This window comes from Trichomycterus rosablanca, chromosome 5, assembly GCF_030014385.1.
Source record: "Trichomycterus rosablanca isolate fTriRos1 chromosome 5, fTriRos1.hap1, whole genome shotgun sequence".
NCBI lineage: Eukaryota > Metazoa > Chordata > Actinopteri > Siluriformes > Trichomycteridae > Trichomycterus > Trichomycterus rosablanca.
Window position 1 is genome coordinate 5,837,931 of NC_085992.1, and position 19,328 is coordinate 5,857,258.

General features: G+C 38.2%; 1 protein-coding gene across 1 annotated transcript; it reads right to left on the bottom strand.

The window, feature by feature from the left end:
- Window positions 1–868: 868 nt before the first annotated feature.
- On the bottom strand, window positions 869–18,537 carry papolg (poly(A) polymerase gamma). The gene is made up of 22 exons (XM_062994790.1): window positions 18,426–18,537; window positions 10,974–11,141; window positions 10,228–10,294; window positions 10,066–10,147; window positions 9,875–9,984; window positions 7,974–8,027; window positions 7,781–7,892; window positions 7,594–7,683; window positions 6,770–6,908; window positions 6,051–6,123; window positions 5,829–5,949; window positions 5,651–5,735; window positions 5,497–5,550; window positions 4,121–4,240; window positions 3,685–3,794; window positions 3,467–3,591; window positions 3,184–3,347; window positions 2,964–3,073; window positions 2,635–2,840; window positions 2,447–2,527; window positions 2,239–2,301; window positions 869–2,155 (listed from the first exon to the last, which is right to left on the bottom strand). The coding sequence occupies exons 1-22, from the start codon at window positions 18,440–18,442 to the stop codon at window positions 2,057–2,059; spliced, it is 2,250 nt and encodes a 749-aa protein (XP_062850860.1). The 5' UTR covers window positions 18,443–18,537; the 3' UTR covers window positions 869–2,056.
- Between the last annotated feature and the right edge of the window lie 791 nt (window positions 18,538–19,328).

Here is a 19,328-nt window from a genome sequence, read left to right on the forward strand (position 1 = left end):
TTTTACCACTTTGGTTACATTCATGGCAGGAACAGTAGTTACTCATTACACAAGATTCATCAGTTCACAAGATTATATCAAACAGTCATGGACAATTTAGTGTGTCCAGTTCACCTCACTTGCACGTCTTTGGACTGTGGGAGGAAACCGGAGCACCCGGAGTAAACCCACACAGACACGAGGAGAACATGCAAACTCCACACAGAAAGGACCCGGACCTCCCCACCTGGGGATCGAACCCAGGACCTTCTTGCTGTGAGGTGACCGCTAAATGTAAGGAACACTGGGCATGTCCCAACTTTTTCTGTTTTGGAGTTGTACATTGATGTCTCAGTTGAGATTCATCCATAATGTTCAGTATTTTCACTTTGCTGCTTGCATGATTGCAAGCGTTCTCTATAAACCACAGACGTTGGGATCACTGAGTGACCTTTTCCTGGACTCATCTGCACCTTAATTAATAGGTCATCTTTTAGTAAATCTGCTTTACAGGTTAAACGTGTGAATGGAGAATTAATTAAAAACAGAAGGCAAAATCTTACTGAGACAAGATCAGCAGATCATGTGCACCACACATTATAGCCCAACATTTTCTAGACGTTAGCTCAACCAGGTGTTCAAAAAAAAAAAAAAAAAAAAAAAAAAAAAAAAAAAAAAAAAACCAAAACGTTTGTAGTCTGGAAACAGGTTTGGTATACAGTGGTTTAAAAGTCTCTTTTCTCGCCTGTGGCAAAGAAGGAAGAGCAACAGGATTATTCCACCAAACTTCCTATGAGGAAATGTGTGTTCGAGTGTACAATACAAAGGAATGTACAGACTCCTATAATAAGCAAAATGAGCAGTGAAGACACCAGACACGTTATGGGGTTTTTGGTTTTTATAATCTGTTTCAATGAGGCAGAATACATTATATACAAAAATATGTTTTTGAAGTTCTGACCTAGAAAATGAAATGGAGAAAATGAAATGCTGAAAAAGCAGAAGTTGTATTAAACAAATCAAAACTGTGTGTGTGAATCCCCAATCGTAGCACTTTATATAAATGGTGCATGGTACAAATGAAATAAATAAAAATGTGAGAAACCCCATAATGAACAGTAAGCCATTTTAATACTTTCTCTGTACATATACATTGGAGAGCAGTGTTCTGTAAAAGGGAGAAAAAAAAAAACCAAAAGAAAAAAAACCAAAAAAGGCAATTTTAAGAAAATTTCTCTACTTGTCTATTTTGTTCACACTGAAATTAAGATGCTGCTGCCAAAGAAACCTCCATGGGAGGCGCAGGGGTGAAACCCTAAAGTCAGGGAATAATCCTTCACTCGCACATATTCACACACCACTCAGCTCATTCTGCCTAATTAGAAAGCATTTCAAGAGAACACGTGCCTCGAATGATCTGCTCTGTAACCAAGGCTCTACAAACCATATCTGACCACAGTCATCCCACTTTGGTGCAGGTACGGTAAATGCATCAGTAATGGGTCAGTGGGTTGATATCAGTAAATAGGTCATGTTCAGGACACGGCAAGCAACACTCATACTTCTCTTTTCTTGAAAAAGTTCTTATTTGAACCCTATCCTGGACCTCAGATATAGCAAAACGACTGAATGAAAAAACATTTGACAAAACATTTGATTTTTTCCCTTTTTCTTACACAAACAAGACAATTTTTTTTCTTTTTTTTTTCCTAAGTAAAAGTAAATTAGAACGGTATACAAAGATTAACAATGATTTAAAGACATTATGTACAAACTACATCTACTGTACAAGTTTCGTTTCTGAATGCACTCCGATACGTCTACATTTCACTCTTGACACTTTGAGGCAGTATAAAACAAATCAAGAGTCTAATAGATAATACTGGATGTCATCAGTGGAACATCAGAGAAGTGTCTGTGGCAGCCTGAATTTAAAAGCACTTATTATTCACATTAGTCTGGCTTACAAGTAGCATCTAACCAGACTAGCTGAACAGGGTTAAATTAAGAGGGAGAAAAGCTGGAGAAAAATCTTGAATGGCTGCCACAGTAAGCGTTACCCACCAGAGACTTGCTGCTATCGATTAAGAGTTAGTCTGATTGAGTTCTTAATAACACGTAGGTTGCTTGTAGGAACTGGCGAAGAAGCATCTGGCAGTTCTTTGCTGGGCAGTCGCTAAAAAAAAAAGAGACACAGACACATTAAGCAATCCAGTTTATTTATTGAACTGCATGATTTTTAAGATTATTAACACTTACTTGTGTCCTTGATGTGTCAATAGTTGGAATGGGCATGGGCTTTGAAGTTGTATGACCCTCATCCTGATAGTGGGAAAAAGACTTTAGCAGGTTCAGATGCTGATCATCATGATTCACATGAAAAAGTAATTACATTTGTGCAGCTAAATGGATGATTTAAAACTGAAGCAACACAGGCCAACAATATTAACATATGGATCAAACGCACCACTGCAACGGCATCCCCGTTATCCAGTCCATTGGTGGAAGGTGGGTATGGTTCTTTAAATGCAGAATCATCAGAGAAAACCTGGTGTACAAATATAAAATACATAATAGTATCTTTAAACAGTTTAACATGATATAACCTACTAGAATTAAAGATACATGTTGCATTGTTATCCAAAAGTAACTAACCTGCTCGTTATCTTTAAGTTTCTTGGCTGGCTCCTCCGGTGAGGGTGAAGGAGGTCTTTTTGGAGCTCCATTGAGTCCGTTGGAGAGGTCAGGTGAACTGCTGTTAGGCGAGCTTGTACAAGGCATGACGTTTCGACCCACCACTGTAGGAATTGTGCTACCTGTGGCAGGTGCAGCAGTCTTCACCACTAGGGTAGCAGTTGTCTCTGAGATGGGTGAGAGGGTAAGTAAACACAAGCGGTATTAAATATTTTGCCAGCCTTACGTCGAAGACACAAGTGTGACACTTCAAATATAAAAATGCTGATTAAAAAGGGGCAAACGCTCACTTCCTCCAATGACTGGTATGGACATTCCTTGTTCTTGGTTTGGTAAAGAGGAATCAGAGACTGGAGAGCTGTCCACATAGAGTGAAACTGGAGGCTTGGGTGGGGTGATGCTGTTCAAAAACCAGCACAAACCAAATTATTGCTCTGATTCAACAACACCGTCAACTCAAGCACAACTGTATATATAAAACATAGCGACACATTTCAGCATAAGAGTTACCTGTCCTCTGGAGTGGAAACCAGCTTGCTGCCTTTGCTGGTTGGAGTGGGAGAGCTGAATGGTGTGCCTGAATCTGTGTCTCTGGAACTGTCCAGCTGACTGCCATCCAGTGAACAGCGTTTAGACCCACTGCTATTAGAACTGCGATTCAGATCTCCCAGGCTCTGAGGAGTTTGCAATGTTAAAACAATAAATAATGTCATCGTATGCAAAACACATACAGCACAAAAGCAAACAAATGTTTTTAAATATATATTCATAAAACTACCAACATATTAAGCACCTTTTTCTTGCCTCTGTGTACAAGATCAGCAGGCAGGTACTGGTGTAACTGCTTTTTCCTCACGTGTGTCGCTTCAATAGTCATTCCATCTTTCAGCATATTGATGTTGCTGGCTTGTCTATAGACTGCACAACACATCAGATGTGTTACACTTTCATTTACTAGAAATACAGAGGATTAAAAACTAAGGAAAATAATAAATAGAATAAAAGAATTACCAGTGTCTGTAAAGGACTGAATGTCATAAGTGAGATCAATGTTTACACAGTCGGTGTTCTCCAGCTTTTTGAAGATGATTCCAATAAACCACATAGAAACAAATTCATTGCTGCAAAAACAACCGCCAGTCAGAAATATTAGTATAAAAATGAAAACACCTTACATGTTGAATTAATACATCAAAATCAGTATTAGAATATTAAACTGGATAAAGTGCCAGGTAATGGGCTGAAGCCTCAAGTAAATATAAAATCAAGAGCTTCTATTTTGCTTTTATTTTATGGAATAATACATGATCAGAAAAACTATAGCTGCATAGCTTTAAATATCAAACAAAACAGGTCTCTGCACTCTTGTCCAAAAGCCAGTCTGCTTCATTTCACGCAAGCCTAGGGGTCAAGTGTAAAAGACGACAAAAATGGTCAAGATACTTACTCATTACGGTTCTCCTTTGACCAGGGGAAGGACTGTGGGTTCACATGAGCAAGAGTGATGTATTCATTTCTCTCCAAATTGCCAACCAGAACTCTAATCTTAGACTCCACCAGCCCCACCCTTATAAGAGAAAATGACAGTAATTCTCAGTGTATTGTTTTCACATGTTGCTTTTTTAGTGTGTAGTGTATTATGTTACAATGAATGTAGCACAGATGTTAAAAACACTTAATTACCAAAGACAATACTGAAGTTGGGATATATTTACAGTTAGCTATAGATAGATACACAACTGTTCACATCTTCACATCACAACATTTGAACACAATACCAATTACACTTAATGATGAAGGGTGTAAAGGAAAACAAAGCTGTGTCTCAAATGACACTTGAACTACAGTAGACAGTTTCTAAATAAAACAAGTTGAAATGAGCTCATATGTGACTAGACCGTATATTAAATATGAGCTCATAAAATGTGATTAGATTGAAGCCAAAGTTCCCATGCCACTTCACAAAGCGAAACCTGCATTCTAAAAGTGTGACATAAAAACCACATTCCAAACATACTATGTACTAAATGGGGTCTAAATGACGACACCAGCTGAAGTGTACTTTTTTTCTTTTTAAAGAATGCAGCTGGATTTGCAGCACACTCCTGCCCTCTAGTGGAAAGAAGCTTTGTATCCTTTATTTGAAGGCAGGTGAGCACTACTAGAACTGGGGAGTGGGTGACAAGTGAAATCTACAAGTGTAAAGCAACGCAAGTCAAACAAACACACAGACAGGGTAATTGAAACAAACAGTCCAGACAAGCCATAACTGTCTGGCATCACCAAAAAGGCAGCAGTAGCTCAGCAATTAAGGTACTGTACTAGTAATCATAGGGTTGCTTCAGGCCCCATCATAAACAAGTGACAGTAGGGCTGTGTCTCAATCAGCACACAAATCCTACAACATGCTAAAAAGAGTACTCTCATCAATGGTCCAAATCCAATTTAGCAGACCATTTTGTTATTTGGATGTTTATCATTTTCAGCATTTAGCAGACGCCTCTTACCACAGCGACTTACAATTGAAACTGTATACATTGCAAGCAACTGAGGGTTAGGGTCTTGCTTAGGGGCCCAACAGTGGCAACCTGGCAGATGTGGGGCTTGAAGCAGTGACATTCCAGTTACTGGTCCTGTACTGTAACTGCTGAGCTACCACTGCACTGCCCTTTCATACTGATGTACTAAGTGAATGTGATTCCTTATCCATTTCCATTCTCAGTTTAAAAGGGAGATTACCCATGAATCACCACACCTATGACTCAAGTACTCACTTTACAAATACAGTATAATTGTTGCTTAAAATTAATAATTCATTTTTACCATTCTAAGTGGTTCTCCTCTGTTGATGCGCTGGCAGTGAGCACAATATAATGCCTTTAAACAAACACACAAAGTTATAGAAGAAGTATGAAATATTCAGCGTTTGTATACCACATTATTACTTTAATATAACATTGCAGTCAGCTATACTTACTTGTACTTCTGAAAAAAATTTGGCGGCTCAAACAACTTGGACCAGTCGGCTTTACCCTGAAGGATTTCATCTGTAACCTTGAGTCCTGAGGAGGGAGAAAGTCTGGGTTTTAATAAATGAAGTTAAATGTAAATAAAGCCGTTTCAGCACAGATAGATTCGTACAGTCTAATACTAACCATATTTGAACTCCTCGCTCATAATGGTGCGAGTTGAGGTGGAGACGTTGTAGGTAGAATTTTGTTGAGGATATGCAGGTGTGATGATCGGCATTAAATGGTATCTGTCCGAAGGATTTACCTGAAGGCACAAAATAAGATATCATGAGAGGATGGAATTACAACACAAGTGGTGGCATTCATGACCTCTGAGTGTTTTAACTGACATCAATATATGCTCACCCGTGGGTCCCAGACTGGCAGATTCAAGTTACTGTCTTCAGGCTGTTTTAAAAGAACAGGGTTTGGCCACTCCCTGATTGGCAAAGAGACATGAATATATAATACTAATTACATAAACTGCACACCCTAAGAAGTCAGATGTTATGTAGGAGCAGCTTATTAGAATAAGTAAGACCAGAGTATTTACATTGATGGCAATAATTCAATTCTGAAAGGATGCCCTCTCAATGCTTCTAAACAAATAAACCATTAAGAGTCAAAAACCTGCTAATTATCGCTTATCTACAGTAACGTCAGAAAAAAAACTTCAAGGCACCAGCACCATCTCTTCATTAAAATCTGCATGCGAAATGCTGAACGAGTTCAGCTCATGGTGTTTATGTTCATCTTACTATTCATCACCGACATGCTCACAGTATTAAACCATGTTTAATAATCAATAAAGCACTAAAACTTGTTAATAAAACTTTGTAATGTGTTTAAATATTTTGTAGAAACATTAAGCCATGTTTAATTACATATTTGTTTCAATTACATATTAAAACTTGTTAATTAAACTTTGCCATGTGTTTATATATTTTGATGAAACACCATTCTGCGCCCAAATGTTAACTGATGTAATATAACCAGTAATTGGTTTAAAGAAGTTACAAGCAACCCCACAAGCAACACTGCGCTAGTGGTTGTAAGTTAAATCAATCAAATTAATCACTTCTTACCATTTGGAGAAAACAAGGAAGAATTTGTGCACAAGTGTGGCAGCAACAGCGTTTGGATAAAGTTGACACGTTCTAGCTACAAGCATGGCCCAAGACACTCCACCAAGGAAGCCAAGCATGTTGGAGTAGATCCCACGACCTAAGAACAGGAAAGCAATCAAATAAAGGCTAGTACACACACTCTTACCCTACACAATACTTATGTTCATCTAAAATATATTGTTAAGTAGAACAGCACTGACATTTACTATCAGATATACTATAAGACTCAAAGTACAGAGTATCATTAACTACATCCAGATGGCCTTTAAGTTGGCAAACTGATTACATATCAACTGATGTGTCTGTGTAAAAAAATAGTCTCACCCTTCCACATACAAAGGAATTCACTGTCTATATATGTAAGCAGACGTTAAACTCTAGAAGTTGATATTAACAAAGAGAAGTTCTGAGTGAGCTTGTCTCAAGTCTTAAGTAGGTGTGGCATTTTGAGTGCTATGATCTGAAGCCCCCTTGTGGCTCTTACTGGCATTACCTCAAATATAGTTGTATATAAGTGTATAATTGTGATACATTGTGTGCCCAATGTGTGATTAAGGTGTATTCTTGCTAAATACACTATGCTTTTCAAAGGCACTTAAGAATTGTATACTGGACACACACACACGCACAGAAATAAATCATATCTTTACTAGGTGCTGGGGTGATGCAGCGATCTATTACTCTAGCCCACCATTGCTGAGGCCGGGCATCTATGCAGATGTGATTGCTTATGTCCGAGGTGGATAGTGATTAATAAATTAAAAATATATATGTATACTTACGTTTAGCCCACAGTTTGATGGCTCTAAGAGTAAGTCTAAAGTTCTCTTTGTTGGGAACCAAGTACAGGATCTCATCAGTGACACGGCAACCTGCACCCAGTGACATGCGAAAGAGTGACGTGTCAAGTGAAAGACATCAGAAATACCACAGTAACAAGAACCAAATTTTAAACGCTTGCAGAATTACCGTTTAAACTGCGAATACATCTGATGTCCAAGTTTCTGAGAAGAGAGTCTCCCCTGAGGTCCAGGTTATCAGGAATGGACTGCAGGGCTAGTCTTGCAAAAAGAAGATCAATCTAAAGGACGAAAAGAACACGTTCAACAATTTCACTCGCATCATATAGGTAATAATAGTGTGCTAATTTTTTCCGCTTTACCTCAATCCCATCAAACTTGAATTTGATTACAGGTACGAATGCATCTTCTACAGCCTGAAACAAACAAAACAAAAAACAGATGTATGAAACCACACACAGCAACTGCAATATTCTATTAGTCCAATGTTACCCACTGTGTAATTACACTGATACACTGATCAGCCATAACATTAAAACCACCTCCTTGTTTCTACACTCACTGTCCATTTTATCAGCTCCACTTGCCACATAGAAGCATTTTGTAGTTCTACAATTACTGACTGTAGTCCATCTGTTTCCTTAAATACTTTAACCTGCTTTCACCCTGTTCTTCAATGGTCAGGACCCCCACAGGACCACCACTGAGCAGGTATTATTTAGGTGGTGGATGATTCTCAGCACTGCAGTGACACTGACATGGTTGGTTAGTGTGTGTTGTGCTGGTATGAGTGGATCAGACAGAGCAGCGCTGCTGGTGTTTTTAAATACCGTGTCCACTCACTGTCCACTGTATTAGACAGTTCTACCTAGTTGGTCCACCTTGTAGATGTAAAGTCAGAGACGATCGCTCATCTATCGCTGCTGTTCGAGTTGGTCATCTTCTAGACCTTCATCAGTGGTCATAGGATGGTGCACACGGGCTGGATATTTTTGGTTGGTGGACTATTCTCAGTCTAGCAGTGACCGTGGTGTTTAAAAACTCCAGCAGTGCTGCTGTGTCTTATCCACTCATACCAGCACAACACACACTAACACACCACCAGTGTCAGTGTCACTGCAGTGATGAGAATGATCCACCAGCCAAATAATACCTGCTCTGTAGTGGTCCTGGGAGAGTCCTGATTATTTAAGAACAGCATGAAAGGGGGCTAACAAAGCATGCAGAGAAACAGATAGACTACAGTCAGTAATTGTAAAGCTACAAAGTGCTTCTATATGGTAAGTGGAGCTGATAAAATGGTAATAAAAGTTGAAAATAAATATATTTACTGTTCGTATGAGGTAGAGAAATCAAACAGATCGTATTTTTTTACTTTCTGCATGTATGTCTGTGTTAGAAAGCCTTGGTTAATAACAGAAAAGGAAATCGTTTTGTATGCAGCAGTGCTGTGTTAACGTTTGTACCTAATTTGTTTTGTTTGTATGAAGTAAAAACAAGTGAGTAAAACTGGCATGACTAAGTACAGTAACTAAACTAACAAAATTCAAATACAGTTCATCTGAAAGAGCTCAGTTGTGAGAGCTTGTTCACAAGTTCAGTTTGCAAATCAAACAGAGGTAGCCTCAGCATCTAGCATGCAGTTCTCCTGTGGCATAAAAAAGTTTATCAAGATAAGTTGGTCTTTGTTTGTTTGTTTATTAGGGTTTTAACGTCATGTTTTACACTTTTGGTTACATTAATGACAGAAATGGTAGTCACCCATTACACAAGATTCATGTCTTTGGACTGCGGGAGGAAACCGGAGCTCCCGGAGGAAACCCATGCAGACACGGGTTGGTCTTTGTACATAAGGTTTATAATAAAAACAAATCTGTAATCTTTCCTTGGAATTTTTCATATTTATTTATTTGGATTTTAACACCATGTTTAACATGTCAGTTTATGGCAAGATAGGTTTTATGTTTGTCTGCTTATTTTATCTTGTTTTTATATTCTGGGACCATTTTATATTTTTATATGTATTTTTATGGTTGTGAGGTAGGTTAAGACTGTTCTTGTGCTGTCTTGAGTAAGAATTTATTTTATGTTACAGACGTGTGTCTTGGAAAAAGTGGCAAAGAAAATGATACATGACAAAGTTTATACAGTACATCCCCATATTAAGTGAGTTCAATTTTTGCTAGATGATGTTATGCTTCCTGTATATTTAAAACTAAATAAAAATAAAATAAAATAGATTTAGAGTATGAGCAGTACTTACTCTGAGGTCCTTGATCTCTTCATGCTGTTTAAGCTTTTCAAAGAAAGATGTGAAAAAGTCGCTTCTCTCGACATGTCGAGGGGCTACACACAAGGCATCGATATCAGCACCTGTATAACACACATCATGACATTAGACGAACAGTATGTAAGCATGACTGCTGAGGACAGTTTGAGCTGCTCAGACAGTACCTTTCGTGTGCACTCCAAGTCTATAGGACCCAAAGGTGAAGATTTTGCCCCCAACATTCATTACAGCTGAAAGTGGCAGATTCTGTGAAAGTAAACCTTCAATTAGAAATCGGATCATCCTTTTAACAACCCGCCCACGCCAATAAAAAAAAGCAGGTTTACCTTCGTTTCACTTATCTCTGCTATCCACTCTTTCACAAAGGAATTAAGTTTACCAAGAACAGCAAGTCTATGGAAAGACAAAATGAAGTTTCATTTTTACTGTATTACTAGTAAATAAAAACAAATACTATTAGAACAAATGACAATACATACACCTACTGCAACAAGCATGTGTTTGTTTGTTTATTAGGATTTTAACGTCATGTTTTACACTTTGGTTACATTCATGACAGGAACAGTAGTTACTCATTACACAAGGTTCATCAGATCACACAAGGTTATATCAAACACAGTCATGGACAATTTAGTGTCTCCAAATCAGCTCACTTGCATGTCTTTGGACTGTGGGAGGAAACCAGAGCACCCGGAGGAAACCCTCGCGGACACTGGGAGAACATGCAAACACCACACAGAAAGGACCTAGACCATGTAGATGAATGAAAGTGTGACTTCTATAGTCATTTACTAAGCAGTATAATTAAAACATGGTACTCAAATTTAATCTTAGCTGGTGAAAAAAAGAACATACTCTACAAAACTCTTTCTTATTTTAAAGCACACTGTGCAGTCTTCCTTTTTATTTCACAGAAGCATTGTTATGCAAAAACCCTGTGATTTAGCATAAATTAGCCCACAACTGCAAAAACGTCAGCCTAGGTCATGCTAAAGTAGACAAAACACAAATTTAGGGCATGTTCAACAAGTGGCCTACTTTAAGTTCACCCATCAGCTCACACATCACTCACCTGTGATTAAGCTCATCTTCATCCTCAAACACTCCGAAAGGTTTCATGGCCTCCGTAAGCTTCTGAGTGTAAATGTGGTCAATTTCCCGAGGAAAGGCCAGGCTGATTGAGGATGTAATGCCATAATGCTTCTGTGGCTGCTGCCCACCAAGCAAATTATTATTAGAACTGTTGAGAAGAAAGACATAACACCAATTACTAATTCGTAATGGGACTGACTTAGATGACACATGAGGCGTACTATATAGGAAACTGGCTGTAGAAATCTTTGTACACAAGAAACCTTTTGTTTTTATACACCGATCAGCCACAAATTTGAAACCACTGAGAGGTTAAGGTAAATAATGTTTTCATTACAACAGCACCAGTATAGTGAAAGGTCAGTTCTTAATGTGTTTGAGGAAAAATGGGCAAGTTAAAGGATCCGAGTCAGTTGGTGAACCCTGTGTCGGTGTCGTGGCTGCACAATCATTGATGCTCAGCAGCACAAAAAGCTAAAAATAATACTGGCGATGATAAAAACATATCCAGAACGATGGACCCATGGAAGGTGCCTTCAACCTGTGAGCACCAGAACTGGACAGTGGAATAGTAAACAAAAATGGCCTGGTCTAAAAATTCACATTTTCTTTCACATTACGTTAACGGTGTTTACTTACCTGGGAAAAGATGGCACCAGCATAAACTACCGAGGAAAAAAGGCAAGTCAGTTGAGGCACTTTAGTGCTCTGGGAAATGTTATGCTGGAAAACCTTTGGTCCTGGAATTTATGTGGACGTAACCAATACATACCCTTCATAGCACCTGTATTCCCTAACTGCTGTGGCCTCTTTCATTAGGACAATGCACCTAGCCACACTGCAAACATTGTTCAGGAAAGATTTGGAAACATGACTATGCGTTTAAGGTGTTGACTTGGCCAATACATTCCTGGACCTCAATTCTTTTAAACATCTGTAGGATGTGCTCGAAAGAAGCCAGATCAATGAAGGCCCTACAGCACAACTTGCAGGACGTAAAGAACTTAAAGGCTTGGTGGCAGATACAACAGGTAAGAGCTCTTTTGGCAGCATGAGGGGGCCTACACAATATTATGCAGGTGGTTTTAGTGTTCTAGCTGATTGGTGTACAAAAAAGTACCCATTAAGGCTCAGCAATAGGAACTGATAACATGGCTTTCATTAAAGCAATCAAGTCACGAAAATCATTCCATCTACAGCAAAAAGCATTTCTGTGGCTCATTGACTACGGAAATAAATCCAACAGAAAATAATAAACTGATTGAAACAGATGTCTCATTACCAACACCACTGTTAGCTTTTGCAACAAGACACCTTGGTGTTAGCATAATGGTTACTCTTAAACTTTGTACTCTCATATTAAATCCCATTAATGTTTTTTTTATTTTTAATGAAATGTATTTTTGTTTAAAGGTTTCTGTGGCCTACAAATATGCAAAAACAGTGTTTAGGCTTTGTTACACAAAAGTACAATGGTGATTATATTCTTTACGTCATATATTGGCAAAAGAAAAAAAATTGTATCTCTGAAGGTCATGCCAACCAAATGTTTCTACTAGTCAGGCCTAGGCCTTATCATATCATATCATGCTTTAGCAATTGTTTAGGTCAGTCGTTTTTCCAACTAAGAACACAAACCCTTTTTTCAGCATTCAATTCCAATTTCATGACTCATTTCAGACAAACTTCATCTGTAAACATGTCGAATAACTCAAGCTGGAACAAATCTTACAATGTGCAATAAGGTTGACCATAAATATACATGTTAAATTACATTTAAGTAACACAGTGAATAAAAATCACTGCAATTTATCACCAAGACATTTTTAGACTTTTTTGTCTTCAGTTTATCATCAATCTTGGTGAAAAAACTAACTGATGACTTTATTAGTAATTTATGCTGTGGGAAATGTTTTCTTAGCACACATTAAGGTGCATAATACCAACCAAGCAGTTTTAATTCCACGGCCTAGCTGATCATTGTTGCTGATCATGTGCATCCCTTTACAGCCATCACAATAATGCATCTCACCTCAAGCTGCTTTAATTAATGTGAAAATGAGCTGAGTGCACTTGAAGTTACTAGACCTGAATCCAATAGAGCACCTTTAACTTGTGGTAGAAGAAGAAATCTGCAGCACTTACTAATGAAATCACTTCAAAGTGAAACAAATCCATCTTTTGGAACCCACACCAATAATAAGGGAGGAGCAAAGACAGTTATATTAAGGTGTTTCATAACACCACAGTGAAATTAAAATGGTTAGTAAACACATCTTAAGGCAGAGGTTGTCTTTTTTTTTATTTAATGCAAACAATTAATAAAAACGTTACAGACGTTAACAAATTTGCATCATTTTTTTCTGTCAACTAAGTTTTAAAATCCATGCACATTTATATTAAACCCCATTATTTTAAATGTCCAATTAAGCAATTACAACTGACAAATAAAAGGATATTTTTAATCTTAATTAGTAAAACTACATTTTCTACATTTAAAATAGTAAAAAATTGTAAATATTTAAAAAATAGTTTGGTTACATACAACACAAAAATGGTAGTTATTCATTACACAACATTCATCAGTTTACAAGTTTAATGTCAAACACAGTTACGGACAATTTCGTATCTCCAATTCACATCACTTGCACGTTCTGTACAGTGGGAAGAAACTGGAGCTCCTGGAGAACATGCAAACTCCACACAGAAAGGACCTGGACTGCCCCACCTGGGGATCGAACCCAGGACCTTCTTGCTGTGAGGTGACAGTGCTATCCACCGTGCCACCCCACCAAGGAATAGAATAGTTGCAAATTAGATTGTTAGCACAGTAAATCACAAAGTTTAAGTATCAAAATGTATTGTATCAAGATGTAGTCGTAGAATAAATTAGTGCTGTCTGCCAGTGCAGTTTCCACAAATCCATTCATTTATCATTTTCTTTTTCAATGGGCGCAAAGTAACACCCTGGACGAGATGTTAGTCCATCGCAGGGCAGACACACACACATGCACACACACACACTCACTTATACAGTCCCTGACAGAAGTCTTGTCGCGTAAGGACATAGTAACTTAAAATGGTATATAACTTTATTTGTAATCAATCAATTGTTACAATAAATGGTTCACTTTAATGTCAAGGGCTTTCACATTAATAACTGGGTGAAAAATGAAACTGTCAAAGTGTCCTGATGTCCACAGCTTGGTAAAGCCCATAACATCTGTTTTTGCAAGGACAAAAGTCTTGTCGTGTCTTTAAATGATTCAACCAATCACAGATTAGAGCTTCACCTGGGACAAATAATGTAATTAACACATTCCCAGGTGTGTATAAAAAGAACCCCAGCACACCAGACTTTCATGTGAAGTGCAACCTGACCTCTGACAACATGCCAAAGATTCAACCACAAACCAAAGTGCTGATCATCAAGACCTTGAAGACCAAGCCTGCTGCTGAGGTGGCAGACATCTTTAATGTATCCAAACGTCAAGTGGAGAGAATAAGAAAAAGATTTCAAGAAACTGGGGACGTTCATGACAAGCCCAGGTCAGGCAGACCCCTTAAGACAACTGTTCGAGAGGACCGTTTGTTGCTTCGACAGTCTAGGGCCAGCCCTTTTTCAACTGCAGCGGAGCTACATGAGAACTGGTCACCAGAAAACGCCGTATCTACAAGAACAGTTTGTCGAATTCTTTCACGCAGTGGTCTTCATGGCCGAATTAGTGCTCAGAAACCAGCATTAAACAGAAGACAACAAAAAAATCGTGTCGCATTTGCCAAGGCCCACAGCTTGCAGAAAGGATGGACAGTGGAAAAGTGGCAGAAGATTGATTTTTCTGATGAATCATCCATTGAACTGCATCCTGCTTCCTGCAGAAGACCTGTTGGAACCCGCATGGACCCAAGATTCACCCAGAAAACAGTCAAGTTTGGTGGAGGAAAAATCATGGTTTGGGGTCACATCCAGTATGGGGGTGTCCGAGAGCTCTGCAGAGTGGATGGCAACATCAACAGCCTGAAGTATCAAGACATTCTTGCTGCCCATTACATTCCAAACCACAAGAGAGGGCAAATTCTGCAGCAGGATGGCGCTCCTTCTCATACTTCAGCATCCACATCAAAGTTCCTGAAAGCAAAGAAGATCAAGGTGCTCCAGGATTGGCCAGCCCAGTCACCAGACATGAACATTATTGAGCATGTCTGGGGTAAGATGAAGGAGGAGGCTTGGAAGATGAAACCAAAAAATCTTGATGAACTCTGGGAGTCCTGCAAGACTGCTTTCTTTGCCATTCCAGATGACTTCATCAATAAGTTATTTGAGTCATTGCCAAGACGTATGGATGCAGTCCTCCAAGCCCATGGAAGTCATACACGATATTAATTATTTTTTCCAAGGCACCATGACTATGTTCTAATGTTATTGTAGCATGTTTGTGTATTCAAAATAAAGTATATGTATAATTTCAAATATTATTTTTGTATACGACAAGACTTATGTCCAAGCAAAATCTGACCTTTCTGTCCTAATTAAATGATAAAACTCAATGAATGATACAAAACTTTCTTTTGGTATAATAAGCATAATCTAGAGGGCTTTGCCTTTCATATAAGCCAGTTCTGATTTCAATTGATCAACTACAAGTCAAGTTATTATTTGTTGTTCCTACAACTTGGATAAGCGACAAGACTTCTGTCAGGGACTGTAGGGCAATTCACACAGACATGGAGAGAACATGCAAACTCCACACAGAAAGGACCCAGACCGCCCCGCCTGGGGATCAAACCCAGGACCTTCCTGCTGTGAGGCGACAGTGCTACACACAAGCCACAGTGCCGCCCTTTCCACAAATTAAGATTTACAATTTCATTATTTGGGCAGTAAATAAAATAAATAAACTTAAAAAGAGCCTCACAGTGAAGATAAACCGGAGCAGCGCGCGTGTGTGTGTGTGTGTGCCTTTAGAAGAGACGCTTTGTTCACAGTATCGCTATAAGTGATTCATTGATTCATGAGTCGATTCGTTTTATGTGAAGCGTAAGTTTCTCTTCTCAGTTACCTCTCCGTGTTTACTGTTATTAATTAAATGTCGTGGTTTTAAATAAACACCAACTAATACAGAACATTTTGTGTGACTCTCTTACATTAAAAAGCTTCATTAAAAAGCTTAATTAAACTGCTATTACCACAGATCTGTAACCGACCGTCAGACTCGTTCCGTCTAAGGAGCTAAAAGTTTTCTGATCCTAAAAGTTCAGCAGATGATCCTGAACTAACGAATTTGGTAATGAATAAACTTTTGCCTCTGATTGGCTCTGTAACGTCTTCTGTTCTCATCTACATCACAAGTAAGAACCGCTTACGATTTACCAAAGTGAACCAGGAGTTTATATAACGCGCTGATAGAATCGACTCAGATGTGACCGGGTTGAATTATCTTTTTAAAGTAAATATTACAATCAGCAAAATTACATCGTATGTATGATGCACAACGTTAATGATGTAATTTTAGGTCATGAAGAGCTTTCACGATGGTTTCTGTACGATGGTTGATGAATGGTGATGTGATGGTTGGTGCTTTGTAGCTCAAAGTCTGAATCAATCCACTGAGCTGTTAACTTAACGTGATCTTTATATATCACACGATCGGATCGGCTACTTTTAGGAAATATCGGCCGATCGCCGATAGCATATTTTGATTAAAAATCGGCCGATACCGATTCATAGCCGATCGATCGTCCCATCTCTACATATAAGCTTATATGTACAATAGGGCTGAAACGATTCCTCGAGAAACTCGATTACTAAAAATCATCTATGCAAAGTTTTCGAATCGAGGCATCGTTTAACCCATACAACTACACACAGCTCACGATGTTTCAACGTGTTCACGCTGTGGGCAGGTGATGTGAAGAAGACGAGGGCTGCATCCCAAATCTTATACTTAAACAGGACTTAACAGGGCTTAATCCGGGTACTTTTCACATACAGTTCAATGAATACTACGTAGTTGCACACTATCGCTGCTCCTGCGTACTGTTCAGTATGAAAGTGCGATTTGAAACGCAGCCGAGATTTGATAGCTCGGACTGCAGAAAGGAGAGAGAAAATATCGAGGGGCGAACGGAGAACCGAACAGAGAAAACCACAAAAGGTTTGAGATAATTTTAAGCTGGAAAAAACGAAAACTCAGAACAACATCCACACCATCAGAGCGTCTTGTTGATACGCTGACTTTTCTTCATTGCAACCACCACAGGCTTTTTTGAAGACTTAGGCAAACACACACGTACACACACACAAACACCAAATCGACCTGATCTGACAGATACAATTCTGACAGAACCTCCTACAAATGCCACAAAGCCTCCCAACTAAATATTAAAGGTTTATGTTCTGCGTGAGCTGTAGCTGAAACTTTTAGTTCTGAAAGTTGCACAAATTAGAGGCTTATGTTTATGTATTACTGTTTATAACTATTTATGCCTTAGTTTTAGGTTGCCTGTATACATTTTAAAAGTAATTTGATTTATGTTTGATGTATTTGGTTTTGCATTTCAAAAATGTTCTTTAAACTGTCCTGTATGCATGGAATAAAAACGTGCAGTTTGCTTTAACAGACATGTCTTATTTAATCTTATATGTATTTATTTGTGCTCTTTATTAAAGCAAAAGTATTTCTCATTCAATTACTCGATTAATCGTTGGAATAATCGGTAGAATACTCGATTACAAAAATAATCGATAGTTGCAGCCCTAATGTACATACATAGGTTTATTGACGCCTATAATCATTTAAACAGGTCGCAGTGTGTCTATAAAATTTGACTGACAAATCATGTTGCCTTTAACCGTGTTAAATGTGGTTTTAAATAAGCAGCTGGGAAGAAATCGTTACATGGACCTTTATGGATGATTAGAAAGGTTATCATGCGTCCAAAAGTTGTTTTTAGCATGAAGCATTAATCAAACGCTGTAGGATGTTTGTCGTGTACTTTGGCTGAAATGTAACGTCATGTTAAAGCATAATAACGTACTTATAAGAATGTCAAACTGGAACACCACCATATACGTGGTTTCTGTTTTCACACACACTATTTGCTACAGAAGTATGTAAGCTTACAGCATGAACGCAGCCTAAACTGCTCCATTCCAGCTAGTCTCATTTGTCTGGTAAACACCATAGATAAGTTTACTTCGTTTTCCTGGCTAGGGTTAGTGTAAAATAAAAGCGTAAAAATCATATCATAGTTTACGGCTATAAGTCATGAACCTGGACACGTAGTGTGTAAAGGACACAGTCGGTTGTTGATGTTTCAGCTAAGCTAACTGACACAAAACACGCTAGCTGCTAACTTAGCAGCGACCGTTTAACAACAGCACAGCGATTAAAACACGATAAAGTGCCGTGGCTACATAGCGCAGACTTACGTTGACATTTCTCTCATGACCCTTTGTAGAAAAGAACATATATAGAGAAATATACAGTCGGATCACGACGGTGGAATCATTAACTCGGCGAGCAGCAGCTCATTCTCTTTTTATAACAATAGTACAACTCCAATATGGCGCCCACTGCATCCCGACAGGCATTGCGCAGAAATTGTTTAAGAGCACTCGCATAGCATCGAACAGGAAGGGAGACAGGAACATCACCGACATGGCGTTAGAGCTGTGTTGTTTTGTTTTGATTAACTAATTACTGACTTTATCGATAACTGTATTGTCTCATCTGGCAGTTTTAACTAGTGTAAAAATTTTTAAAAGCTGAATACAAACTAGGTATGTAAAAGCTACATACATGTAAAAGCCCCCCCCCCATTCTTTACTAATTACATTTACATGTGCTTCCATAGTGAACATTACCTTACTCTAGTTTAAGAATAATAATAATAATAATAATACATTTTATTTATGTAGCGCTTTTCAAGATACTCAAAGACGCTTTACATAAAACAAATAATCATAAAAACAATACAAAAACCATACAAATCATAATACAAAATCCACACACCACATCAATCAACATCAAGATAATTAAGATGAAAACAAAGAAAACAGCATAAGACAGTTATATGAGAGAGAACAATAAAATAACAGTAGGAAAAGATTGAAAAGCGAACAGCAATAAAACACACTAAACATATAAAAAGAGTAGAAGATGTATAGATAAGAACAATTGCTTAAAAGTAGACAGAACAGGACAGATTCACATGCGATCAGGAACGGAGGTCACTGCGATGAGTGGGGAGATCACTAAAAGACTTTACAAGTTTTCTATCATGATCTTAAACATAAAATCTATTAAAAGAATAGCAAAATAAAAACAATTTC